This window comes from Lithobates pipiens, unplaced genomic scaffold (assembly GCF_037356315.1).
Source record: "Lithobates pipiens isolate NorthernLeopardFrog02 unplaced genomic scaffold, aLitPip1_a1.2 Scaffold_27, whole genome shotgun sequence".
NCBI lineage: Eukaryota > Metazoa > Chordata > Amphibia > Anura > Ranidae > Lithobates > Lithobates pipiens.
The window spans coordinates 18,282,114-18,308,973 of NW_027507788.1; the positions used below are offsets into that span (position 1 = coordinate 18,282,114).

The window sequence follows — 26,860 nt, forward strand, 5'->3', positions numbered from 1 at the left end:
TGCCTGTGTCCCGTCCATGCCTGTGTCCCGTCCATGCCTGTGTCCCGTCCATGCCTGTGTCCCGTCCCTCCCTGTGTCCATCGCAGCCTACCTGTCTCTTTGCCTTCTGCAGCCTCTGTGTGCCATGCCGTGCCGCACCTCTCCTCCTCGTCTGACAGACGGCAGCCATTCCACTGTTCAAAAGCCGCGCCTCTCTGTCTGTGATAGGCGGAACACTCAATTTCCCAGCAGTCAGTGTTCCTCCTATCACGGACATCCTCTCATCCTCGTCCGTAGTATGAGAATGAGCGGATGTCCGTGATAGGCGGAACACTGACTGCTGGGAAATTGAGTGTTCCGCCTATCACAGACAGGGAGGCGCGGCTTTTGAATAGTGGAATGGTCGCCGATCTGCGTGACTCGAGTATAAGCCGAGGGGGGCACTTTCAGCCAAAAAAAAGGGGCTGAAAATCTCGGCTTATACTTGAGTATATACGGTAGCTTCTAGAATACTCTATAGCATATGAGAGTCTAGATCAGTGATTCTCAACCAGGGTTCCTCCAGAGGTTTCTAGGGGTTCCTTCAGTATTGGGCCATTTCTACCTCTCAGATAAGTTCCCATCTACCCCATTGATCTTTTTAGCTATTTGTAAGGAGGTAATTCTTCCCAATGACCACAAGTGTGAGGAGCATTCTTCCCACTGAGCAACACACTAATGTATCATGAGTTGTAGATTTCTAATTTTTAGCAGGGGTTCCCTGAGACCAGAGAACTATTTCAAGGTTCCTCTGTGTTGAAAAGTTTGAGAAAGGCTGATCTAGATGATAATCACTACCCTGGTTAAATAGTATAGAACACAGTTACCAGTAATTATCCTCATAAGTAGCATCTGGCAGAACAGGAGAACAGCTGGAGTAATCAAGAGCCCAAGGACATGGGGGGCACCCCACAAAAATTGCAGTATTCTGGTAACAATTGGGGAAGGACTGTGCACAGTAGCTGGGTCATTTCCAAAGAAGCTGCATGCTGTTAGACTCCTGCTCAGTTGCCCACACACCAGTCCTGTCAGTGGAAGGCTACACATCTGGCTGCAGATCACTTGTCCAGATTCCTGTTCCTCATCAGATATGGCCTCTCTGAGCTGCTGAGGGAATGCAGCAGTTTCTGGGGCGCCCAGAAACCCAGGGAGTTGTAGGAAAGAAGATGAAGGGGCCTGTGGGAAGTAAATGGACACTCTACCACAAGCTTTCTCAACTTTTTAACCCTAGAGGAACCCCAAAAATAATTTTCATATCTCGAGGAACCCTTACTAAAACCAAATCAGCAGGGCTCAATAGGAAAAATGCTCCTTCTATTGGTGGTCAATAGGAAGAATGTCCCTCTTAAAGTGGTGTGCACCCTTAAAGCCAGCTAAAAAGATATTTGGTGTCATGCTTCAGTGGTGCTGAACCTTGAACTCTGTAGGCATCATCAAAGGTGAGGTGAGGTGGTCCATCAGCCACAGCTCAAGGAACCCCTAGCAACTTCTGGAGGAACCCCAGGCTGCTCTACTACAATGTCAGTGGCCATGCAGGCAGAAGCACCTAAATGTTATCCATCTTTCACACTTAGGACCATGGCACGTGAGTGATCCTGTCACTGGTGACAACTCTCCTGCAACAGACTGCCATAAACCACCTAACTCTATGAAGTCGCTCCCTTGCCAACCAAGCCAACAAGATATTTCTTCCTCATTCCCCTGTGACTAGTGAGGGAACTCTGGTAGCACTACAGGCTAGAGAGAGAATTCCATGTTAGAATCGTCCATGTAGAATGGACCTCAGTATTCACACATGTCCCGCTGGGCCATGTCTAGGTTGGCTTGTGGGTGATCTGGCTCTGAACAACAATACCCAAGTGTTAAAAAGGGCAGAAGATTCAGTGGTATCAGCAGCTGAAATCACATGCAGATCTCAATCTTTGATGTAATAGGTGGCCTTATTTACCAACAAGAAGTTTTCGGGAAAGGGTGGGAGGGGGCAGGGTTGAGATTATTACATAACTTCAGCTGTTGATTGACCCTCATCTACTGATCATTTTGATGTGTTTTAACTGAAGATGACCTCTGCTATTTAATTACAATATGAAGAAGATCCCATCTATGTCCCTTCACAAGCACAGATTCAAACTGTGACCCATCTCAGGATCAATGGATTTATGGGCATCATCTATATTTGCTATATATATATATATATATATATATATATATATATATATATATACATACTGTATACATACACCACACTTTAGTTATTGATAGAGCAGGAAAGGGCAAAATTCCTATAAGTTTATGTTCAGTTGCCTGTGTCCCACAAGAGAGATTTCCTTCCATTTCCTTTCCCGGCAACTCAACAGGAAGCTAGAGGAAATCTCTATAAAGTAAGGGGATTCCCCACTTAAATAGTTTTCACTAGAACATGTGTTCCCTAATTGGAAGCTTTACCCCTCTCCCTATGTTCTGGTGACAACCCGGGAATTTTGTATTTCCCATCACTAATAGATGTCCCTTGTTCCAATCTCAAACAGTTATAAGGTATGGGGATACCAAAAGAAGTAAAAGACTGTCAGGGGTTCTAACCCTTCCCTACTCTGTCCAAAATTTAAAAATAAAGTTTGACCTTTCAATATACTCCACCATTTCATTGAGCCGACCCTGACTATTTCAGTTTTGATTACACTAAAAGCAATATTAGCTTGTATGAAAATGACCTCTATCAGAAGAAAATACAAGTAATTAGTGTATTTTCCCTACTATGTCTATGTATATATTGGTATGAGTATGTAACTGTGAGATGATATTTTTTGCATCTGTTTTATACTTGAAAAATTTTACATTTTGTCTTATCTGATCCCAATAAAACATTTTATGATAAATAGTTTGTGTTCTGTCTAATTAGGTTGACTTGGATTTATTTTGCTCCTTACAAGTTAGTTCAGGTCAACTATAGTTAAAAAGTTTAATTCTATATTTTTATATATTTTATGTAAAGATCTTTGGAATGTTTAGACTTTAATCTCAACAGTACTCTTATTATAATATTATTATTATTATTATTATTATTATTATTATTATTATTATTATTATTATTATCATTATATTATATTATATTATACAGAATAATACTAATATGTTTTATTATTTATTATCAATATATCAAAAGTATGGAAGCCTGGCAGCCTTCAAAATGCAAATTCTACCCCAAATCCTTTATATATACCGCACAGTACCCATACCCATACCCCAAAAATTCTTTCAGACCCTACAGCAGACCCTACTTACTAAATATCTTTGGGAAGGCAAAAAGGCCAGGAGTGCCTTCTCCAAACTTAAAAAAACAAGGAAGGCTGGAGGCGTGGGCTTACCGTTTTTTTCAGATTACCATGTTGCTGCAATTCTAGCTCAAATTAAAGGATGGTTCCCGAACCAACCCACCCCACTCTGGGCATCCATTGAGGAAACTCTGGTACCAGGTGGTAACTTATTTAACTATCTCCTAGCTTACCCTCACCTTAAATCTAAGCCCACATACTTCCCTCCTCCAGTTATAGCATCTTTACTATCCTGGAAAACATTGGTGATGTTTAAATCTCTGTCTACTCCTACCTCTCCCCTACTATTACCCACGTCCACATTGGCCTTGATGGTGCCTGACTTGAACCTAGACAGATGGAAACAACAGGGTATAGCGAAGATATCTGATCTATATACAGATAATCTTCTAAAAACTTTTACAACGTTGCAATCAGAACATGGACTGCCAACTTCGGAACAGTATCCCAAAAATAATAGCATCACTAAATTTAATTGATTTTGGAAGATCGATATTTACCTTGCTTCGTACAGGAGGCATCTCACTGTTTTATAATTACTTGAAGGACAAGTCCATATTCATGAAAACAAATTCCATGTTGGCATGGGAGAGAGATCTCCATGAATCATTCTCAGACGCACAATGGAACAAAGCTATACAACACGCATACGCAGCCACTAAATGTACCAACCTTTGGGAACTATCCCATAAGATAACACAGAGATGGTATCTGACTCTGTACAGAATAGCCAAATTTGACCCCTCTACACCCCATGTTGGAGGAACTGTGCACAGTCAGGTACCATCTTTCATATTTTATGGACTTATGGCAAGCTAGCTGGGTTTTGGTCTGGCATTTTCAAGATACACCGCTAAGTGACAGGATTATCCATACCATATTCACCCTCCCTAGCTATCTTAAACCTTGGGATTGAGGACATGCCACCGATTCAAAGGAAATTTACTACGCACATATTCTTAGAGGCCAAATTAGTAATACTTAAGGCCCGTACACACGGTCGGACTTTTTGACAACAAACATGCAAATTAGCCGTTTTGGAGCAACATCCGACTGTGTGTACGCTCCATCGGACAAACTTTTTCTGTTTTCATCGGACTTTTGTTGTCTGTGCGAACGGACAAACTTTTTGACAACAGAAGTCCGATGGAGCAAAGTCCGACCGTGTGTATGCAAAAGCATCGGACTTTTGTACAAGGTACAAACACGCATGCTCAGAGCCTATGCAAACGATCAGACTACAATACAGAAGTTGACCAAAGGTGGCGCTGGAGTCATTGAACGTCCTCTTTTGAAGTGGCGTCCGTACGTTGTGACGTCACCACGTTCGTGTTTGTTGTCAAAAAGTCCGACCGTGTGTATGCAATACAAACTTGTGGACCACGCCCTTTGTACAAAAGTCCACGGGAAAGTTTGTACAAAGTCCGATCGTGTGTATGGGGCTTTAGACTATGGAAATCACCTAACCCTCCGGAAATGAATGAGGCTCTTCGCACACTATCTATTCAATACACTTATGAGAGCATGTTGGCATCCACAGAAGGGTTTCTTTTTTGTTGGAAAACATGGATAGACTGGTATAACCCCCTCCCGCCGAGCGTAAGCAGTCGTGCGTACTCGGCTTTCGGGGGTTATACCGGGATGATGCCCGCAGCTGCATTGTTTAGAGCAGGAGATCGGTTTTCCAGGTATAACAATCGATGCGGCTAAAAGCCGCTCTGGCTGTTATACGGGAGGAGCGGGAGGGGACGTCCCCCTCAGCCACCTCCCGCCATCTCCCGCCGCTCTTTCCGGGCCTCCCGTCCCACCGGAAGGCCTGATTGAACATCCGCCGCTTCCGGCAGCTAGTGACAGACTGGAATAAAGCCGGAAACGGCTTCGTTCCAGTCTCCTGGATGTAAACACGGAAAGGACGTCACAACGTCACTTCCTGTTTACTCGGCTGCCAATGGTGGTGGATTTAAAAAAATATACAGTATTCAGATACACCGTTTTCGGTGATCTGAATACTTTGTCGTGCAAAGGAGGGATTGGGGGTCTCTTTAAAGAGTACCTGTCACCACCTATTACTGTCACAAAGGATGTTTACATTCCTTGTGACAGCAATAAAAGTGATATATATATATATATATATTTTTAAAAACACAATTCAATAATATAAAAATAAATAAGGAAAAAAAATGTTCAAAGCGCCCCCGTCACCATGAGCTCGCACAACGAAGAAAATGCATACAGAAGTCACGCCCGCATATATACCGAAGGGGACGTCCCCCCCTCTCGCCTCTCTTCCCGGGCCTCCCGTCCCACCGGAAGGCCCGATCTAAAATCCGCCGCTTCCTTAACTCTAACCTGGTAACCAGAAAAAAAGTTTAAAGTGTCGCCTATGGAGATTTTTAGGTACCAAAGTTTGTCGCCATCCCACGAGTGCGCGCAATTATAAAGTGTGACATGTTTGGTATCTATTTACTCAGCGTAACATCATCTTTTACATTATAGAAAAAAATTGGGATAACTAACCGTGTGACATAAAATATTGCAACAATCGCCATTTTATTCTCTAGATTCTCTACTAAAATATATATATATATATATATATATATATATATATATATATATATATATATATATATAATGTTTGGGGGTTCTAAGTAATTTTCTAAGTAATTTTCTAGCAAAAAATAGGGATTTTAACTTGTAAACACCAACTGTCAGAAATAGGCTTAGTCATGAAAGGGATAAAGTGCATAAGCCATAAATAAATCAGACGGACCAGAAACAGGCGGGGAGTATTAACCTTTAATACATAAATTCAGACCCCTCCAGGAAGGCCCAAGTGACGGTATTACATATAAAGTTAAGAAAAAAATGTTTCCCTTTTTCTTTTGGTGGATTTGAGAGCTAGCTCTCTGTTAGCCCTTGTACACACGGTTGGAGATTCCGACAACCAAATCCGTCGGATTTTGTCCGACGGATTTTGTCCGAAACTGTTGCATACACACGGTCGGACAAAGTTGTCGGAAAATCCGACGCAATTACGTTATTTCATTACGACGGGATTACGTTCATGCTAGTAGCCAATAGCTTTGGTGTAGGAATTTGATCTGAGCATGCGTGGCACTTTGTCCAATCGGAATTCTCTACACATGATCGGAGTATGTCCGATCGGAGCATTTTGTAGGAAAATTTTATGGACAAGTTGGAAAACTTGGTCAGTCGGATACTCCGATGGAAACAGTCCGATGGAGACCACACACAGTCGGAATAGCCGACAAAATGGGCCGATCGGACACATTCCGTCGGAATCACTGACCGTGTGTACAAGGGCTTAGTATGTTTTATTCTCCTATGTTAGAGCCTAAGGCTCTCTGTGAATGTAACTACTGAAGCAAAATCAGTTCCATATATAGTAAGATATCTGTTCATATGCAAATAGGGAGCAGTTGGTGCTGCCCCTCTCTCCGGGGCACAGACAGGTCCCGATGGGGTGACCGGGGAGAGGCGGCGGCATGTACGGTTCTATAAATATCAGATGTGTTCTTTGTCAATAACATAGTAGCTATTTGACTCATATCTCTAAAATCTACTGTATTAACACAAAATGCATATGTTTTAAAACGTGGAATGTAATGTTCACATCTGTACTCAGTTAAAAATGAATAAAAATTTATTGATAAAAATATACCAATAGTATGCACATTTCAGAACAGGGAAGACTGGGAAGGTGAGAATAAGTGGGAAAGGTTGTTGTGTCAGTGGATAGATTGTGGGGAAGAGGAGATTCAGGGGCAAGAAGAGCCCCTATCTGCCGGGGACCTTTCCATTGGACCTAGGGCCCTCTCTTTACTCCCGTTCCAGGGCCCTTTTATAAGCCCCGGTTCACACTGCAGCAACTTGGGACACATAAAGGTTGATTTACAAAAATCTGAATCAGCTGTGAATAGTAGCCAATCAGCTTCTAATTTCATCTGTTACAATTAAAGAGGTTGTAAATCCTTTAATTCTATGCATTAAGGTGAAAAACCTCCTGTGATGCAGCAGCCCCCCCAGAGCCTCCCTTTTACTTACCCAAACCCGGCCTTTCCAGCGATGGGGACAAGCACACCAGCTCCGGATTGGATAGATTGATAGCAGTGCAAGCCATTGGTTCCTGCTGCTGCCAATCAAATCCAATGACGCGGGAGCCAGGGGCGGGGCTGAGTGCTGCTGTCTGTGTCAATGGACGCAGCAGCGGGACACGGGAGCGCGCCCGCACGAGTGCCCCCTAGGGAGAGAGGCTCTCCAACAGGACACTCGAGGAGGAGCCAGGAGCGCCAATGAGGGACCCCAGAAGAGGAGGATTTGGGCCACTCTGTGCAAAACCAACTGCACAGAGGAGGTCAGTGTGACATTTTTTTTTTTTTTTTTTAAACTGAACCTTTCTGGGTATTTTTTTGTAATCAGTTTTTTATTATTATTATTTTTTCCTCTGTAAGGAGAGTGAAAGAGATACTAAGCATCTCTCTCCTCCATCCAAAGAGAAAGAAAGACAGACTTCACAGTGACTGATCCCTGTGATAGCCAATCAAAGGCTACCACAGAGATCAGGTGACCCAGAATCAGGAGTTTTGGCTCCCGATCATTAGTACAGGCCCGGTGCTCTCCGTAAGACCCCAGTCTCTGTGCGCCGCACTCCCAACACAAAGGGAAATACACAAATTTGCGGCCCCATGGAAAAAAGCCCAGTCCAGTAGGACCACATATTTGTGCACGGCCGGCCTCGGAGGGGGTTAATGATTTACAAATTTTCACTGCAGTTCAGGGCCAAAATGCAACCCCCCCCCCCCCCCTTCATTTTGGGTACAAGATCACTACAAAAACAAAACTGTAAATTTTTATATATTTTTTTTCCATATTTGTATTATCTTGTAGCCGTGATGAATGGGGAGTGTGCTTTGCCCCCAAAAATGCATTGCCCAATTTGTGGATCATGAAAGCAGTTTTGGACTCCTTTATGACTTTGCTCGGGTGCTCTGGTTTATGCTCTAAGTGGCATTCCTTGGACAGTCATCAGAGGGTAGCCCTATTTGCATGTGATCTGCCTGACCAGTAGTCAGTAAGCTCTCCAAATAAATGTAATTTTCTCTTTACTGTTCTGTATGGATAAGCATGGAAGTCCCAGCGCCTACTGAATGTATCCTGTTAGATTTTTATTGTTGTGTGACTGTTGCAGAGGTTTCTTCACTTCCTATCTAGAAAAAATGTTGTCAACAGGACAGGAAGTGAGGGAAAATCTCCCTTATGCCGCGTACACACGATCAAACTATCTGGCGGACTTGGTTTGGAGGACCAGAGTCCGCCGGACAATCCGCCCGTGTTTGGGCTTCCGGCAGACTTAGAAAGAAGTTTTGACTCAAAACTGCAGAGTCCAGCGGACAATCCGCCCATCTGTGCGCTATTCCGCCGGACTTTTGAAATGAATGGACTTGCCCACACACGGAGAAACGTCCGTTCATTTTGAACGCGGCTCCAGGTAGACGGGACTAGCAAAGGAAGTCAATGTCGCCGCTTCCATCGGCGAGATTGACACCTCGCGAGCCCCGTCGCCTGGTATGGACTTAAAGGGGAAGCCTACACTGAAAAAACGGTGTGGGGGTACCCCCAAAGTCCATATCAGATCCTTATCCGTGCACGTAGCCTGGAAAGCAGAGCCCCCCTTCCCCAAAGCACCCCCCCCATGTTGAGGGCACGCGGCCTGGTACGGCTCAAGAGGGGGCGGGGGCGCTCGCTCGTCCCCACCCGCTTTCCTGACTGGCCAGGCTGCGTGCTCGGATAAGGGTCTGATATGGACTTTGGGGGGGACCCCCACGCCGTTTTTTCAGTGTAGTGCTTCCCTTTAAGTCCATACCAGGTGCCGGGGCCAGCGACGTATCAATCTCGCCGATGGAGGCGGCGACTTTAACCTCCTTCGCTAGTCCCGTCTACCTGGAGCCGCGTTCAAAATGAACGGACTTTTCTCCGTGTGTGGGCAAGTCCGTTCATTTCAAAAGTCCGGCGGACTCCCGCCGGAAAAGTCCGGTCATGTATGGGCAGGTCCTCTCGTTCAGAAAGTCCGGCGGACCTCTGCTGCAAAGTCCGGCGGTTTGTCCACCTAGTCCAATCGTGTGTACGGGGCATAAGGAGCCCTAGATGGCATTAAAACCCCCACAGACAATTTATTCCTTCCTTACTTAACAAAACATAAAATAAAATTTTTTGGCTTGACACACTTTAGAAGACTTTTAGCACCAATCACTACATTGTTAAAGACCCTACAAGATGTTAGGAAACAGGCAGCTGAACACCATATAGATACTGAAAACCTCATTAGAGGAAGTGAATGTATAACCTCAGATATAGATCACTGCACATGGAAAGGAGTGCAAAATAAAGATAAAAACGGTATGTATTAGGTCCTTTTTATCCTGTATTTGTTGTAAAGCATGCTACCATTTGACCTAAGGCGGTTTTGTGTGAAAAACGACCCAGCATATAAAGCGAGTAAAATAAGTACTGAACACCTCACCATTTTTCTAGGTACAATTATTTCTAAAGGTGCTATTGACATGAAATGTTCACCACATGTCGGTAACAACCCATGCAATCCATACATACAAAGACACCAAAACAAATAAGTTCAGAAATGAAGTTCTGTGTAATAACATGGAATGGCACAGGGAGAAAGTATTGAACATGCTAACTGAAGTTTATGTAAAACTTTGTACAAAATCCTTTGTTGGTAATGACGGCTTCAAGACACCCCCTGTATGGAGAAACTGGTCGCATGCGTTGCTCAGGTGTGATTTTGGCCCGTTCTTCCACACAAACAGTCTTCAAATCTTGAAGGTTCTGTGGGCCTCTTCTATGAACTCTGATCTTAAGGGTTGGTTCACACTGAGGCAGCACGACTTACAGTGCAACTGCCTCAGGCGACCCAGATGCGACCGCTGCGGCGACTTGCAAAACGACTTCTGTATAGAAGTCAATGCAAGTCGCCCCCAAAGTCGTACAGGAACCTTTTTCTAAGTCGGAGCGACGGTTCCACTGTACAGAGCGGGACGCTACTTGTCAGGCAGCTAAGTCGTCTGACAAGTCGTCCTAGTGTGAACCGACCCTTAGTTCTTTCCATGGGTTTTCCATTGGATTGAAGCCAGGTGATTTGCTGGGCCATTCTAGCAGCTTTATTTTCTTTGAAACCAGTTGAGAGTTTCCTTGGCTTTGTGTTTGGAATCATTGTCTTGGTGAAATGTCCTCCCTCTTTTCATCTTCGTAATCCTGGTAGATGGTAGCAGATTTTTATCAAGAATGTCTTGGTACATTTTTCCATTCATCCTTCCTTCAATGATATGAATGTTGCCAGTACCGTATGTTGAAAAACAGCCCCAAACCATAAGGTTCCCACCTCCAAACTTCACTGTTGGTATGGGGGTGTTTTTGGGGTGATATGCCATTTTACCTCCAAACATGGTGTGTATTATGGCATCCAAAGATTTGCAGACTGTATTCCCCCAGTATTTCACAGGCTTGTCTAAATGTTGTGCAGCAAACTTGAAACAAGCTTCAACATGGTTTTTCTTCAGTAATGAGTGTTATGTGGTGGGTGTATATACAAGCCACGGCGGTTGAGTGCATTACTTATTGTTTTCTGTGAAACAATTGTACCTGCTAATTCCAGGTCTTTCTGAAGCTCCCCACAAGTGGTCCTTGGCTCTTAGACAAGTCTTCTGATAATTCTCACTCCTCTCTCTCAGAAATCTTGCGAGGAGAACCTGGTCGCGGCCGCTTTATGGTGAAATTATGTTCTTTCCACTTTCAGATTATGGCACCAACAGTGCTCACTGGGAGCATTCAGAAGTTTAGAAAATCCTTCAGTAAACAATGCCATCAGTAGGTTTTGCAACAATAAGGCCGCGTGCACACAGGCGGATTGTCTGTCCAACTTAGTCCGCTGAAACGTGTTTCAGCGGACAATCCGCTCGTGTGTGGGCTTCAGCGGACTTTTTCAGCGGACTGTCTGACGAACAAAGTCTTACGGAATTTCCGTAATTTTGTCCGTCCAAACTTGGTTTCAGCGGACAGTCCGCTCGTGTGTAGGCAAGTTGGACGGACTAAGTATGGCGCATGCTCAGAAAGGATTTACACAGCCAAAGGTTGCATTGCAGTGTATTGGACGTCGTTTTTCTAGTCCCGTCGTACGTGCTGTACACGTCATTGCGCACGCTTTCAGCGGACTGTCTGTTCATCGTGTGTGGTCAAGTCCGTTCATTCAAAATTTGAACGGACTGTCTGTCGGATTGTCTGACGAACTTAGTTGGGCAGACAATCCGCAAGTGTGTACGCGGCCTAAGATTGTCAAGGTCTTGAGAGAGCTCTTTGCTTTTACCCATCATGAGACGTTTCTTGTGTGACACCTTGGTAATGAGACACCTTTATGTAGGCTATTAGTTGAGTTCAACCAGCTGATATTACTTTGCACTGACAAGGGGCAGGATTGCTTTATAATTATTGATAGATTTCAGCTGGTATCTTGGCTTTCCATGCCTTTTGGCACCTTCATGTGTTCAATACTTTTTCTCTGTGTCTTTCCATTTTATTACACATAACTTCATTTCAGAACTTATTTGTTTTGGTGTCTTTGTATGTATGGATTGCATGGGTTGTTACCAACATGTGGTGAACATTCCATGTCAATAGCACCTTTAGAAATATATTTACCCAGAAAAATGGTGACGTGTCCAATACTTTCACCCTCTGTAAATGCAAAACCTTCTTTAGTACGGGACGCAATTTCCCACCTCCGTATCGCACCAAGCACGTCCATTCATTTTTAATACCAGTTGAATGCATTAGGCATCTTGCACACAAGGACAGCTAGTTGCTGAGAATGCATCCTCTAGTATTAGTGTATGATGCGCAAAGTGCTGCAAGTCAGGAGAGCATAGCAACCAATAGGAAGGAACCTTCTCCTTGTTTTGGAACCCATTGACCTCCGAAGATTTAGGCCGGGTTCACACATATGAGGCTGTGGTTTTCAGTCTGGAGTCCGGTGCATTTCTGTTCACTGGTTCAGGTGCGATTCAGATGCAAATTTTTAACTGAATTCGCATTCGACAGTCAGCGGCTCTCTGCTCACGGAGCTGTGAGACCTGAGCGATCGGTGGTGTTCGATCTCTCAGTTCTCAGTGTTATGCCGCGTACACACAAGCGTTTTTTTTCCGTCAGAATAAACTCTGAAGGATTCTCAGACGGAATTCAGACGGAATTCCGCTCAAGCTGTCACACCAATTCCGACAGCTCTCAAGCTGTCACACCACAAGTTTGACGTACAACACGTACGACGGGACTAGAAAACGGAAGTTCAATAGCCAGTAGCCAACAGCTGCCGTCTCGTACTTGCTTCTGAGCATGCGTCGTTTTTGGTACGTCGGAACAGCATACAGACGAGCGGTTTTCCCGATAGGAATTTGTTCCGTTGGAAAAATTTAGAACATGTTCTATTTCTAGGTCCGTCAGAATTTTCAACGTTAAAAAGTCCAATGGGGCATACACACGATCGGAATATACGATGAAAAGCTCCCGTCTGACTTTTTCTGACGGAAACTCCGCTCGTGTGTACGCAGCTTTAGAGGGACAGATGCAGCATCGGGCTGATGCTGCATCCACCTAGGTAAGTATAAATCTAAAAAAAAATAAAAATAAAAATACCCATACTTCTTTTTTAACCATTTGCTGCCCGCCCACTGTCAAATGACGGACAGACGGTGCAGCTCTCATTCTGGAAGGGCATCATATGACGGTGCCCCAGAACAGCTGCTGTTGCTCGCCCATGGGAGGCGCACAGCGCGGAGACTGTGGGAATGCCATGTTGCTAGGAAACTCTTTAACCATGTGATCGGTTGTGTCCAATCACAGCCAGTCACATATAAATACGGAAGTGCTGTGAATCAGCTCTCCTCTCCTCACACTGACAGAGTGTGTGGTGAGGAGTGCCGATCAGCCACATCTCCTCGCAAGGGAGACCTGGGCAGGTAATCAGGGCACTGATCATCAGTGCCCTGATTACAAGAAAGCCCCAGCAGCGACCATCAGTGCCACCAATCTGTGCCCATCAGTGCCACCAATCAGTGCTCATAAGGGATGCCAGTCGGTGCCCATCAGTGCCTGCTTATCAGTGTCCACTAGTGATGCCTTTCAGTGCCCATCAGTACTGCCCATCAGTGCCTCCCATCAGTGCCCATCAGTACCGCTCATCAGTACCCATTAGTGCTGCCCATCAGTGCTCATCAGCGCTGCCCATCAGTGCCACCAATCTGTACCCATCAGTGCCACCAATCAGTGCCCATAAGTGATGCCAGTCAGTGTTCATCAGTGCCTGATTATCAGTACTGCCCATCAGTGCCTCCCACCTGTGCCCATCAGTACCGCTCATCAGTGCCTGCTCATCAGTACTGCCCATCAGTACCGCTCATCAGTGCCCATTAGTGCTGCCCATCAGTGCTCAGCACCGCCATTAGTGATGCCTATCCGTGCCGCCTATCAGTGCCCCCACTGCTGCCTATCAGTGCCCAACGCTGCTGCCTATCAGTGCCCACCAGTACTACCTATCAGTGCCCACCAGTACTGCCTATTAGTGCTCATCAGTGCCACCTATCAGTGCCCACCACTGCTGCCTATCAGTGCCCACCTCTGCTGCCTAACAGTGCCCACCAGTACTGCCTATCAGTGCTCATCAGTGCCACCTATCAGTGCCCACCACTGCTGCCTATCAGTGCCCACCAGTACTGCCTATCAGTGCCCACCAGTACTGCCTATCAGTGCCCATCAGTGCGGCACATCAGTGCCCATCAGTGTGGCATATTAGTGCCTCCACTATCAGTGCCCATTGGTACTGCCTATCAGTACTCATCAGTGCCACCTATCAGTGGCCACCACTGCTACCTATCAGTGCCCACCACTGCCACCTATCAGTGCCCACCAGTACTGCCTATCAGTGCTCATCAGTGCTGCCTATCAGTGCCCATCAGTGCGCTGAAAGCTGAAAAATGGCCTGGACAGGAAGGGGGTGAAAGCGCCCAAAATTGAGGTAGTTAAACAATTGCATGAACATTTTCCAAGAGTGGTGAATCCATACTTTTTGCCAGGGGTTGTATACTATCAAATGTGGAACCCCATCTGTACTCCGTAAACATACAGTATAACATATGTTATTTTAAACATACATTTAAAAAACAACACAACAACTGATTTTCGAATGCTTGAATAAGCACACATTACATAAAACTTGGTTTCACTTATTATAGAAGGCAGGAAGCTCAGAGGGTGGGCACTTCATGTAATGCTCTTCAGCTTGGCTCCAACAACACACACGTATTGTGTCTGAGCTCTGTGAGACAATCAATCGCACGAATTGCTGAATCGGAGCTTCGAAATTTTTCAGGAAACCAGGTAAAATATTTAAGATTTACAGAAATCCCTTGGAGGATCTTTTTCTCATGTATGAAATAATGATGATGCGCAAAGTGCCGCAAGTCAGGAGAGCCTAGCAACCAATAAGAAGGAACCTTCTGCTTGTTTTGGAGAACACAGAGAGTAAAATTCTGATTGGTTGCTATGAACTAGGGCACTTTGTACATTCCCGGGTGTTTTATTAATCCAATCTTTATCCCATGACATATACTGTATACATCGTTTTCTTAGTTACTTTTTAAAATAGATTGAAAGCACGTAAATGCTTTAGTGGTGATTGTGTTGCTGAAAAAAAAAATTATCAAATGTAAAATAGAATATTCTGCTTAATAGATTTTATTGGTTTCAATGTTTTTTACTGTGCCTGGACTAGTCCTTTCACCACACCCTTATGTTCATGTATAACAAGATACAACTATCTAGGACTGGGAGTTTTCAGGTACTGTACCTCAGTGCTCTATAGCAGGGGTCTCCAAACTATGGCCCGGGGGCCATATGCGGTCCTTTGCTTGCCTTTATGCAGCCCGCGGGGCACTGTTTTATCCACTGATACCAACAATGGGACATAATCCCCCCCCCTCCCCTCACGTTAATGAAGAGACACAATTCCTCCCAATGACAACAATGATGGGGCACAATTCCCCCCAATGACACCAACGATGGGGCACAATTTCTCCCAATGACAGCAATAATTAGGTCCAATAATACCAATGATGGGGCACAACTCCCCCACAATTCCCATTGATACCAACAATGGGACATAACCCCCCCCCCAGTCACACCAGTGAAGGGACACAATTCCTCCCAATGACACCAACGAAAACCTACAATGGGGCACAATTTCTCCCAATGACACCAATAATGAAGCCCAATGACACCAATGATGGGGCACAATTCCCATTGATACCAACAATGGGACATAATTCCCCCTCATACCAATGGAGGGGCACAATTCCTCCCAATGACACCAATGATGGGGAACAATTCCCCCCAATGGCACCAACAATGGGGCACAATTTCTCCCAATGACAGCAATAATGGAGCCCAATGACACCAATGATGGGAGACAATTCCCGCAATGGCACCAACGATGGGGCCCAATTTCTCCCAATGACACCAATAATGGAGCCCAATGACACCAATGATGGGGCACAATTCCCCCACAATTCCCATTGATATCAACAAATGGGACATAACCCCCCCCCCCCCCCACACTCACACCAATGAAGGGACACAATTCCTCCCAATGACACCAATGATAGGGCACAATTCCCCCCAATGACACCAACAATGGGGCACAATTTCTCCAAATGACACCAATAATGGAACCCAATGACACCGATGATGGGGCACAATTCCCCAATGACACCAAAAGAAGGGTCAACACTGAAAATATTAATAAATCAAAAGGTACTAGTGCGCACAACCAGAATAACCTACCTATAACAGCCACTAATAAGAAATAAATATATATTAAATGGGAAGCTGCCAACATAAAAAAGGGATCTCTGCACAATTAAGATATGTATAAATGGTATGTGATTGCTTGATTATGATTGATTGCACTTTATTATTCATGGCAATTACTGTATTTTTATTAGGTAATGTTTATGAGTTTAGGGATTTAGGTAGCGCCATATACCATTTATACATATATCTTAATTGTGCAGAGATCACTTTTTTTATGTTGGCAGCTTCCCATTTAATATATATTTATTTCTTATTAGTGGCTGTAAGCCCTTGTACACACGGTCGGACATTCCAACGGAAAATGTCCGATCGGACCGTGTTGTCGGATAATCCGACTGTGTGTGGGCTCCATCGGACTGTTTCCGTCAGCATATCCGACGGACAAAGTTTTAGAGCTGCGCTATAAAACTTTCCGACAACATGATCCAATCGGACTTTGTCCGACTGTGTGTAGAGAATTCTGATCGGACAAAGTGCCACGCATGCTCAGATCAAATTCCTAGACCAAAGCTATTGGCTACTAGCCTGAACGTAGTCCCGTCTTAACGAAATAACGTCATCACGTTACGAACGATCGGATTTTCCGCCAACTTTGTCCTACCGTGTGTATGCAACACAAGTTTCGGACAAAATCCGTCAGACAAAATCAGACGGATTTTGTTGTCGGAATGTCCGACCGTGTGTACAAGGGCTTTTAGGTAGGCTATTCTGGTTGTGTGCACTAGTACCTTTTGCTTTATTAATATTTTCAGTGTTGACCCTTCTTTTTCAAGACCTCTGCAATTCTCCCTGGCATGCTATCAATCAATTTCTGGGTCACATCCTGTCTGATGGTGGTCCATTGTTGCATAATCAATTCTTGGGGTTTGTCAGAATTTGTGGAGGTTCTTTTGCTTTATGGCAAGGTGCCCCATGTTGCTGGAAAAGCCATCGATCATCATCAAACTGTTCCTAAATAGTTGGGAGAAGTTTCTTCCGGAGGATGTGTTTGTACCATTCTTTATTCATGGGGGTGTTTTTAGGCAAATTGTGAGTGAGCGCACTCCCTTGGCTGAGAAGCAACCCCACACATGAATGGTCTCATGATGCTTTAGTGTTGGCATGACACAGGAATTATGGTAGTGCTCACCTTTTCTTCTCCAGACAAGGCTTTTTTCCAGATGCCCCAAATAATCGGAAAGAGACAACCCCCTAGGACAGGGGTGCCCAACCTTTTTAAGAGTGAGGGCCACTTAAGCAACTTGGTAACAAGTCGGGGGCCACAATGAGTGGAGCGGGTGGATGACAGGTCACGGCTACTCTAGGGGGACGAATTCCCTTCTATTTTTTTTTTATCTGATTTTTAGGATTGGATTGGTGGCAGGCGGGAGTAACTGGTCAAAACTCTGTTTACATCTGCCGATCATGTTAAAAGGGCCAAAACTGCTTTCACACTGATGTGCTGCGGTTTACCCAAACCGTGGGTGCAGGGTGGTGCACCTGTGTCTATCCTGTGGGGTAACTGAACTTTGCCAAAGACTCTGCCTGTGGCAAAAGCTGGCGCTGTACAGGAAGCATCGGCTTATGTGGCTCTGCTCTGCAGCCGCTTTCTTCCTCTACCACCAGCTTCATTCACAACACTGATGCTGTGGTATGACGGGTCGGCAACCTGTGATCTGGGCTTGCTAACCCGCCATTCCAGAGCAGGAGATCACGGGCCATATCAGAGGGCTCCGCGGGCCACATGTGGCCCCCGGGCCACTGGTTGGCCACCCCTGCCCTAGGGAATGAGACTTTGAGAAGTGACCGAAAACACGTAAATATAAAAAAAAGGCTTTATTATATACAAACAATCATGGTTAAAAGAATTTTGTGTAGATCATGTAAAATATTTATTTATTTATTTCAGGTACTTATATAGCGCCGTCAATTTACGCAGCGCTTTACATATACATTGTACATTCACATCAGTCCCTACCCTCAAAATATACAAATCCATATAATTGTAGGTGTATGTAGATACATATGAAACAACTCTCTTTACTTGACCCTACGGCTCTGTCCCCAGGAGATACAAACGGCACACCAAGTCAACTTTACAGACAGGCATACTTCCTGGATTGGAGGATTAAACATATCCCCTCTGTCAGGTCACCTTGAGGCCAGGTGACAGATGCACACCGTAGGGATTAGGAGTGCACCGCAAGGTTGTGGACCCTACGGCTGACTGCTGCGGACGGGGGTCAAGGTGATAGGAAGGCAGGACCGCCAGAACACCAAGATGGATCCCACCGGGGTTAGAGCGTAAGATTCCCTGGGGCACGGAGTCTAAGAGCCAGCAGGTGTTCACCAGAGCCTCTAGTGGCGAGGATGGACTTGGCTGCAACTGGCTCCAGGTCGCGACCCCCAGGGTCCCCCAGCACACCCACAGTAGGCAACAGGAGGATAGGGATGGTGAGGGACAAAGCCAAGGTCGGGGCCACAAGCAGACAGGAATAGTCAGGGACACGCCAAAAGGTCAGGATCACAGGCAAACAGGGATAGTCAAGGACACGCCAAAGTCGGTAACGGAATAACAGCAGAGCACACGGCAGGTAACAGGAAGCTAATACACAAAGGTTTAACAGCAGGGTTGGCTTGCAGTGCACAGGTTAATATAGAGTTCTCTGATAGGAGCTAGGGTGGAGCCATGCCAGAGGATGGATTATAAAAGCAGTCAGGTGAGGGTCGGCTGGTCTCTAGAAATGAACACATGGAGACAGGTAAGCAGACCAACTCTATTGCATAACCATGACACCCTCATAGTTACATAGTTAGTAAGGTTGAATAAAGACACCAGTCCATACTGAGTGAGGTGTCTACAATTGTCCCTACCCCTGTACATTGCACACTCACGTTGGTCTCTACCCTCAAGGAGCCCATAATCCAAGGTCCCCATTCATATACTAGGGTCAATTTTGGACAGAAGCCGAATAACCGACCTGCATGTGTTTGGAGTGTGGGAGGAAACCTGAGCACCTGGAGAAAAACCCACACAGGCACAGGGAGAACATGCAAACTCGGGCCACATGTAGTGTTGTGGTTGGGATTTGAACCAGTGACCCATTTTACTGCTAGGTGAGAGTGTTAACCACTACACCACTGTGCAGCTCATTTTTTGTAATACAGATTCGGGAAACTACCCTCCTGGGTTCTATATATTCCTCTCTTTTTATCTAGTCACTCTAATTCGGATTACGCTATTAAGGTCTCTTTTGACTGGAAGATTTTGCGGAATCCTCGTTGGTAATAACTGGGAGTGAGGGTTGGAAAACCTTTTATAACATCTATCAGCTGTTCAGCTACTTTTTCAGTGATCATGTGGGATATCAAGTGGATCCCATTGATACTTCTGACTCTATATGCTTGAATAAAACCCCCTGAAGAAGGGCATTAAGCCGGAAACGTTGGGGCACGTAAAGAGAGTTGTTTCATATGTATCTACATCCACCTACAATTACATGGATTTGTATATTTTACATGATCTACACAAAATTCTTTTAACCGTGATTGTTTGTATTTAATACAATTTTTTTTTATATTTACGTGTTTTCGGTCACTTCTCAAAGTCCTATTCCCTAGGGGGGTTGTGTCTTTCTATATACCTGGGGTGTGGTGACTGAAAACTTAGTTTTCTGTGAATGTGGGATTTTTCCTCAAAATAGTCGGAAAGGTTATTCATCAGAGAAAATACTTTACCCCAGTCCTCAGCAGTCTAATCCCTGTACCTTTTACAGAATATCAGTGTGTCTCTGATGTTTTTCCTTGAGAGAAGTGGCTTCTTTGCTGCCCTTCTTGACACCGGGCCATCCGCCAAAAGTCTTCTCCTCGCAGTGCATGGTGATGTACTCACTCCTGTCTGCTGCCATTCCTGAGCAAGCTCTGCACTGGTGGTGCCCCGATCCCGTAACTGAATCACCTGTAGGTGACAGTCCTGGTGTTTGCTGGACTTTTTTGGGTGCCCTGAAGCCTTCTTCACAATTGAACCTCTATCCCTGAAGTTCTTGATGATCCGATAAATGGTTGATTTAGGTGCAATCTTAGTAGCAGCAATATCATAGCTCCCAACTGTCCCTGATTTGGAGGGACTGTCCCTGATTTGGAGCAATGTCCCTCTGTCCCTCATTCCTCCTCTTTGCCCCTCATTTTTATTTGATCTATATAGATGTATATAAAATGCACTTTTTATCTATCACAAAGTGTTTTCCAGCGCTAAACCTTTCACCTGACTCTAAATTGCTGCATTTTGTAAATTCCAAAAGCCAATATAAAGGAATAGTAAGGGCAAAAAAGCACTTTTGGGTTTAACCAATCTTTTATTTTTTGTACAATTCTCCTTTAAGGGGGCGTGCCAAGGGTGTGTGTCCTTTGCCTGCATACTTTTTCTGATAGGTGTCCCACATTCCCATCTCAAAAAGTTGGGAGGTAGGGCAATATCCTTGCCTATGAATCCCTTTTTGTGCAAAGCAATAATGACTGCACGTGTTCCCTTGCAGGTTACCATGGGAAGAACAATAATTTCAAGCACCATCCTCCTTTTAAAGCTTCCAGTCTGTTACCTCAATCAGCAATACAGAGTGATTTCCAGCCTTGTCCTCATCAACACGGATACCTGTGTTAATGAGAGAATCACTGACATGATGTCAACTGGTCCTTTTTTTGACAGGGCTGACATGCAGTGGAAATGTTTTTTTTGGGGGGGATTAGTTAAATTTTATTGGAAAAGAGGGACTTTGCAATTAATTGCATTTCATCTGATCACTCTTCATAATATTCTGGAGTATATGCAAATTGCCATCAAAAAAACTGAAGCAGTAGACTGTGAAAGTTAAAGTGATTGTAAAGTTTAATTTCTTCCTTCTAAACCCTTCATCGAATTTCTAAATGGCTGCATTTGTAAATTCCAAAAGCCAATATAAAGGAATAGTATAGGTAAAATAAGAACTTGTGGGTTTAACAATACATTTTTTCTCATTTTATTCTCCTTTAAGGGGGTGCATGGCAGGGGTGTGTCTTATGCCTACATACTTTGCGAATAGGTGTCCCTTGTTCCCATCTCAGAAAGTTGGGAGGTACGCGATATTACCAAAAGTATTGGGACGCCTGCCTTTAAACGCACATCAACTTTAATGGCATCCCAGTCTTAGTCCGTAGGGTTCAATATTGAGTTGGCCCACCCTTTGCAGCTATAACAGCTTCACCTCTTCTGGGAAGGCCTTCCACAAGGTTTAGGAGTGTGTCTATGGGAATGTTTGACTATTCTTCCAGAAGAACATTTGTGTGGTAAGGCACTGATGTGAACGAGAAGGCCTGGCCTTGTTCATTCATGTTTTTATGGACCTTGCTTTGTGCACTGGTCCAAATCATTTGGTGGAGGGGGGATCATGGTGGGGGGTTGTTTTTCAGGGGTTGGGCTTGGCCCCTTAGTTCCAGTGAAGGGAACTCTTACGGCGTCAGCATCCCAAGACATTTTGGACAATTTCATGCTCCCAACTTTGTGGAAACAGTTTGAGGATAGCCCCTTCCTGGTCCAACGTGACTGAGCATCAGTGCACAAAGCAAGGTCCATAAAGACATGGATGAGTGAGTTTGGGGTCGAAGACTGGCCTGCAAAGAGTCCTGACCTCAACTCCATAGAACACCTTTGGGATAAATTACAGTGCGTACTTGTCTCAATTAAGAGCACTAAGTGTAATTCCTGTCTGCTGCCTCATTCCTCTGCTATCAGCATGAATCACTTCTGACAAGTTTTCTTGAAACCAAGAGAAGAAAGGTGACAGGGGAGGGAGCTCCTGCACACAGCCAGTGATTAACAGCATCAGCTCTGTTCCTGTGTGCTGTTTGAAGAGGGGAGGGTGTGTCTCTTTCCTCCTCCAATCAGCTCTCAGAGCTTTCCTCACTGAGCTCTGCAGAGTGTAACTTCAGCTCCCCACCCCTGCTTTCTGAAAGCTCAGACAAGCTGCATAAATTCTGCACTTTAATCTGGGGGGGGGGGGGGGGCAGTGGGCAGCGGCTGCACCCTACAATTGAATTAAGCATATAACATGTTCCCAAAGGAGAACGTAACCTTTAACGCAAGTTTTATACAATTGTCCCCTGATCTGGGATCTTCAGGAGAATAGGGCTTCTGTATTTTTAATTTATGCAACCTCTTTTTAAGAAATCCACTACAGGTATCCTGTACACATAGCCTGTTCCATAGAGACATGGTTTGACCAGTTTGGTGAGGAGGAATTTGAGCGGCCTACATGGAGCCCGGACCTCAACCCTACTGAACACCTTTGGGATAAGATGAAACACTGATTGCAAGCCAAGCCTTCATGTCTAACATTAATACCTGATCACACAAATGTTCTTTTGGCTCAGTGGGCAAAAATTCCCACAGACAGTCCTAAATCATATGGCAAGCCTTCTCAGAAAATCAGAGGTTATTAGAGTTTCAAAGGCAGGGCATCTCTACAATGCCCATGGTTTTGCAGTGGCGTGCTTACTAAGCTCCTAAAGGTGTGATGATCAGGTGCCCACAAACAATTAGCCATGTAGTTTAGATAAATAATACATTAGATAGAAGAGTGTCAGGTTCATTTAATGCATTTTATTCCTGGCACAATTTACGGTTACAGTGTATCATTTTCATATAGACGATGTTGGTGTTAGAAAATGACGCGGTGAAGAGACAGTTCAGTGACTCTCGTACAGGTATCTCAGGCTTGTGGTAACAGGTTTTGCATATACCGGATGGCACAACCTTTCGTGACAAAAATTTTCCATCTCTGGAGGAGAAGTTACATAGACCAGAACATGGTGAAGGAAATGATGGTCCTGCATCAGGGATCAGCCAGGAACTAAACAGAGAGGAACTACACATCCTTGCACAATTCACAGAGGCATCTCACCCTGCAGAGAGCAGATCGCCATTACCTAGACCGGATATAGCAGCAAAACTTTGATAAGACCCTATATGTTGTGAAAATGGCAATTAAAGTGTAACTAAACCCACAACAGCAAAATCAGTCTGTATATGCAGTAAAGCATGCTTGTTCTACTCACTGTGGAACCTAAGGGGTTAAGCCTCTGCATTGTGTAAAAAGGCTGTTTGATTCAGTTTTCTCTGATCCTTCCCTTCTTCCACTGTCCCCAATCCATCTCCTGATAGAACAGAGTATTGGGGACAAGTTGCACATGCTCAGTTTGGTGTTTATTGCTAGAGAGTTTTTTCTTTTTTTTTCTTGGAACAGTGCATGTGATCAGCACATGGCCAATCAGCACTGTCCAGACAGAGGGTCAGGGGTGCTGCAGCCCTCATAGGACAGTCAGAGGAGAATGAAAACTCCTCCTACAAGCTTTAACCAGAGACTGATAGAAGTCACACGACTGCTATATACTGCTGATGAGAAAAAGTATTTATCAGTTTATATCTACTAAAACTATTGCATTTCTATGTTCTGTGTACTGTGGGAGACCAGATATAGGGAATGCAGGCTCTGGGTTTAGTAACACTTTTAGCCCTTGTACACACGGTCGGACATTCTGTCAACCAAATTCGTTGGATTTTGTCCGACGGATTGTGTCCGAAACTGTTGCATACACACGGTCGGACCAAGTTGTCGTAAAATCCGATCGTTCAGAACGTTATGACGTTATTTCGTTACGACGGGACTACGTTCACGCTAGTAGCCAATAGCTTTGGTGTAGGAATTTGATCTGAGCATGCGTGGCACTTTGTCCGATCGGAATTCTCTACACATGATCGGAGTATGTCCGATCGGACCAGTTTGTCGGAAAATATTTCCAACAAGTTGGAAAATTGGGTCCGACGGATATTCCGACGGAAACAGTCCGATGCAGACCACACACAGTCGGATTATCCGACAAAACGGTCCGATAGGACACATTCCGTCGGAATCTCCGACCGTTTGTACAAGGGCTAAGACATCAGGAAAAGCATATCCTTTAGTAATGGGATTTAAAAGAGCCACGGAGATGCCAATTTTTATGGCTTTCTAAAAAATGATAATGTAGCACCCTCTACCAATAGGTATGTGCTAGTAATGCCACATACACACGACCAGATTTTTCAACAGCAAAGGTCCAACGGAACTAATCCGTCGGACAATTCGATCGTGTGTGGGCTCCATCGGACCTTTGTTGTTCAAAAATCTGACGGACTTTAGAAATAGAACATGTTTCTAATTTTTTTCGCCGAAACTCCGCTGGACCCAGTTCCTATCAAGAAATCTGCTTGTGTGTATGCTAGTCTGAAGACAAAAACCGACGTTAGGGCAGCTATTGGCTACTGGCTATGAACTTCCTTATTCTAGCCTGGTCGTACATCATCACGTTCTAATCCGTCGGACTTTGGTGTGATTGATTGTGGCCAAGTCCGTTCATTCGGAAAGTCCATTGGAACTCCATCGAAAGTCCATCGGGAAGACCGTCGGACCTAGTACGGTCTTGTGTACGCGGCATAAGGGTTATTTTACTAGGGTTTGTCAGCACAGGCAAATTTAGGCAGGCCTATGCTGCAAGCTAGGCCTGTCTGTTTTGATCTGGGGACTGGGAGTGGTCAGAGTAGCAGTGATTGTGACCACCTGTGCTCTGGTTCTGGGGTGCCTCCCCTGCTTCCAGAGAGAAGACTCCGGAATAGGGTCTGGGCCTGGAACTGGAGTGGCAGGCAGCTTATGTGTGAGCCCTGACCAATCCCCAATTGGTATTGGCAGGGGGGCCTCTTATATAAGCTGAGGTGAGATGCCGCTGGTAGGAGAAGTCGGCTGAGTGAAGTGAGGAATGGAATGCTAGGCAGCAGCAGGAGGACATCCCCATCTGGGGGGGGGGGAGGGTGTACCGATCGCAGGAGGAAACCCGGGAAGAGCTGTGAGGGAACTTTGCCTCTACACGGTCTTTGGCAATGTTTCTGCCACCACACAGTTGGCGGTAGGGAACTCCTGGAGCAGAGGGGCAGATGAAGCTGTCGGAACACATGGTCCGGTCAAGTTCCTCATCAAAGACTCAGGGCAGTGGAAGGACGGTGAGTGTTACCACAGTGGAGGGCTGGAGGTGCCAATGAATCTGTGAGGAAACTTTGCTTCTACACGGTCATTAGCAGAGTCTCCATCATACACACGGTGAATGATGGGGAGTCCTGGATTAGAGAAGAGACTGTGGGGATCGGTGTCAAATCGATGTGGCTTGAGGGCACAGGATTTGCAAGTTCCACTGGCTGGGAATAGTAGTCCACTGCTCAGTACAAGTGCTTTTAAACTACTAGGCCTCCGGGGAGAGGTTCTGCAGTCCTCAGGCCTAGTAGCAGCGAGCAATCAGAGCCTGACTAGGGTTTTTTCAGAGGGAGTCCCTAGTACTCAGTAGAAGATACTTTAAGTCAGTAAACTACAAGTTTGTGCAGGAGGAAACCAGTGTGTGTGTAGGATTCATATTCAATGTCAATGCACATCCTATCTTCTGGTTCTAACCTTTTACTCAAGTCTTAAATATGAGGGCAATGATATATCCTATGGGCATCCCATATCCATATTCCCTATCCAAGTTGTATTCCCCCAATAAAACAACAAAAACAAAACCAGCAAAAGGCTGTTCATTGTCTCTGTAAGCGATGTATGAAGTCTGGCAGTGGGGTGAATTGGTGGATTGTTTGTTACTAGCGGCAACTACATCGATACACTAGTTATCTACTTGTCACAGTGTTCCTCTGGGTTTTGTACTTGGAGTCTCTGGTCTTGAAAAAGCTTGAGGAATTTCTGACCCCCCTTATCTGCATACTTGGTTCCACAGTGAAGAAACTGAAGGAGATCATCAAAAATGGCAGCCAACCAGGAGACAACTGGTCTGGGAGTACATTTGCTCCCTGGGACAGTCCTATTAGGAGAAGTTTGGATGGGTGGCCCTGAGTGGAGATACTTTACCAGTCAGACATCAGACCGGAACCCGCAGTTACACATGCTGGGTGTCCTATAGCTTGACTAGGAGATGTGCTTACTCGTGAGGCTCTTCTATAACCATTTATACTCTATATGACTTATCTATCAAATGACCAGACGACACATTATCTTCTTTGGAGTCGAATGGCCATAGCAGCCCTTTTTTATTACAAACATATGGAAATACAAAAATACTCTGAAACGTAACTTAATGCATATAAATAAATTTTCAACAAACATTATAAACCAAATATATACATCCAGCATTAACCCATTTTTTGATCTAGAGGTCTTTGAAGGTAAATTCGAATTTTAACCCACCAGTTGTATAGGTAAACCATAAACAGGCCCCCCGCCGTGTAATTACGCAAGCTCAGGGACAAACCAGCAACTTCCTTCCAGATACAACCTCCTCCATTCCATTATTAACATTTTTAAGGGAGAAAAGGACACCCATACCTCCATCTGTGCCCAACCCCCTTAAACCTCCATTATTTTTTACAGCACCACCTTCAAAGACCCCATAGACCTAAGGCTGCTACGACAACTAATTCCCCGTAACCTACCCGAATTGCCGAAAAATAAGCAAACCACCACCCCAAAACA

The 26,860-nt window shown here is 44.9% G+C and overlaps 1 protein-coding gene across 1 annotated transcript in view; it reads left to right on the forward strand.

The window, feature by feature from the left end:
* Nucleotides 1-26,860, forward strand: part of LOC143933374 (B-cell receptor CD22-like) — a 131,132-nt gene that overhangs the window by 46,910 nt on the left and 57,362 nt on the right. The window contains exon 13 of the mRNA XM_077456242.1: nucleotides 14,756-14,810. Coding sequence (XP_077312368.1) covers nucleotides 14,756-14,810 — 55 coding nt within the window. The remainder of the gene's footprint in view (nucleotides 1-14,755; nucleotides 14,811-26,860) is intronic.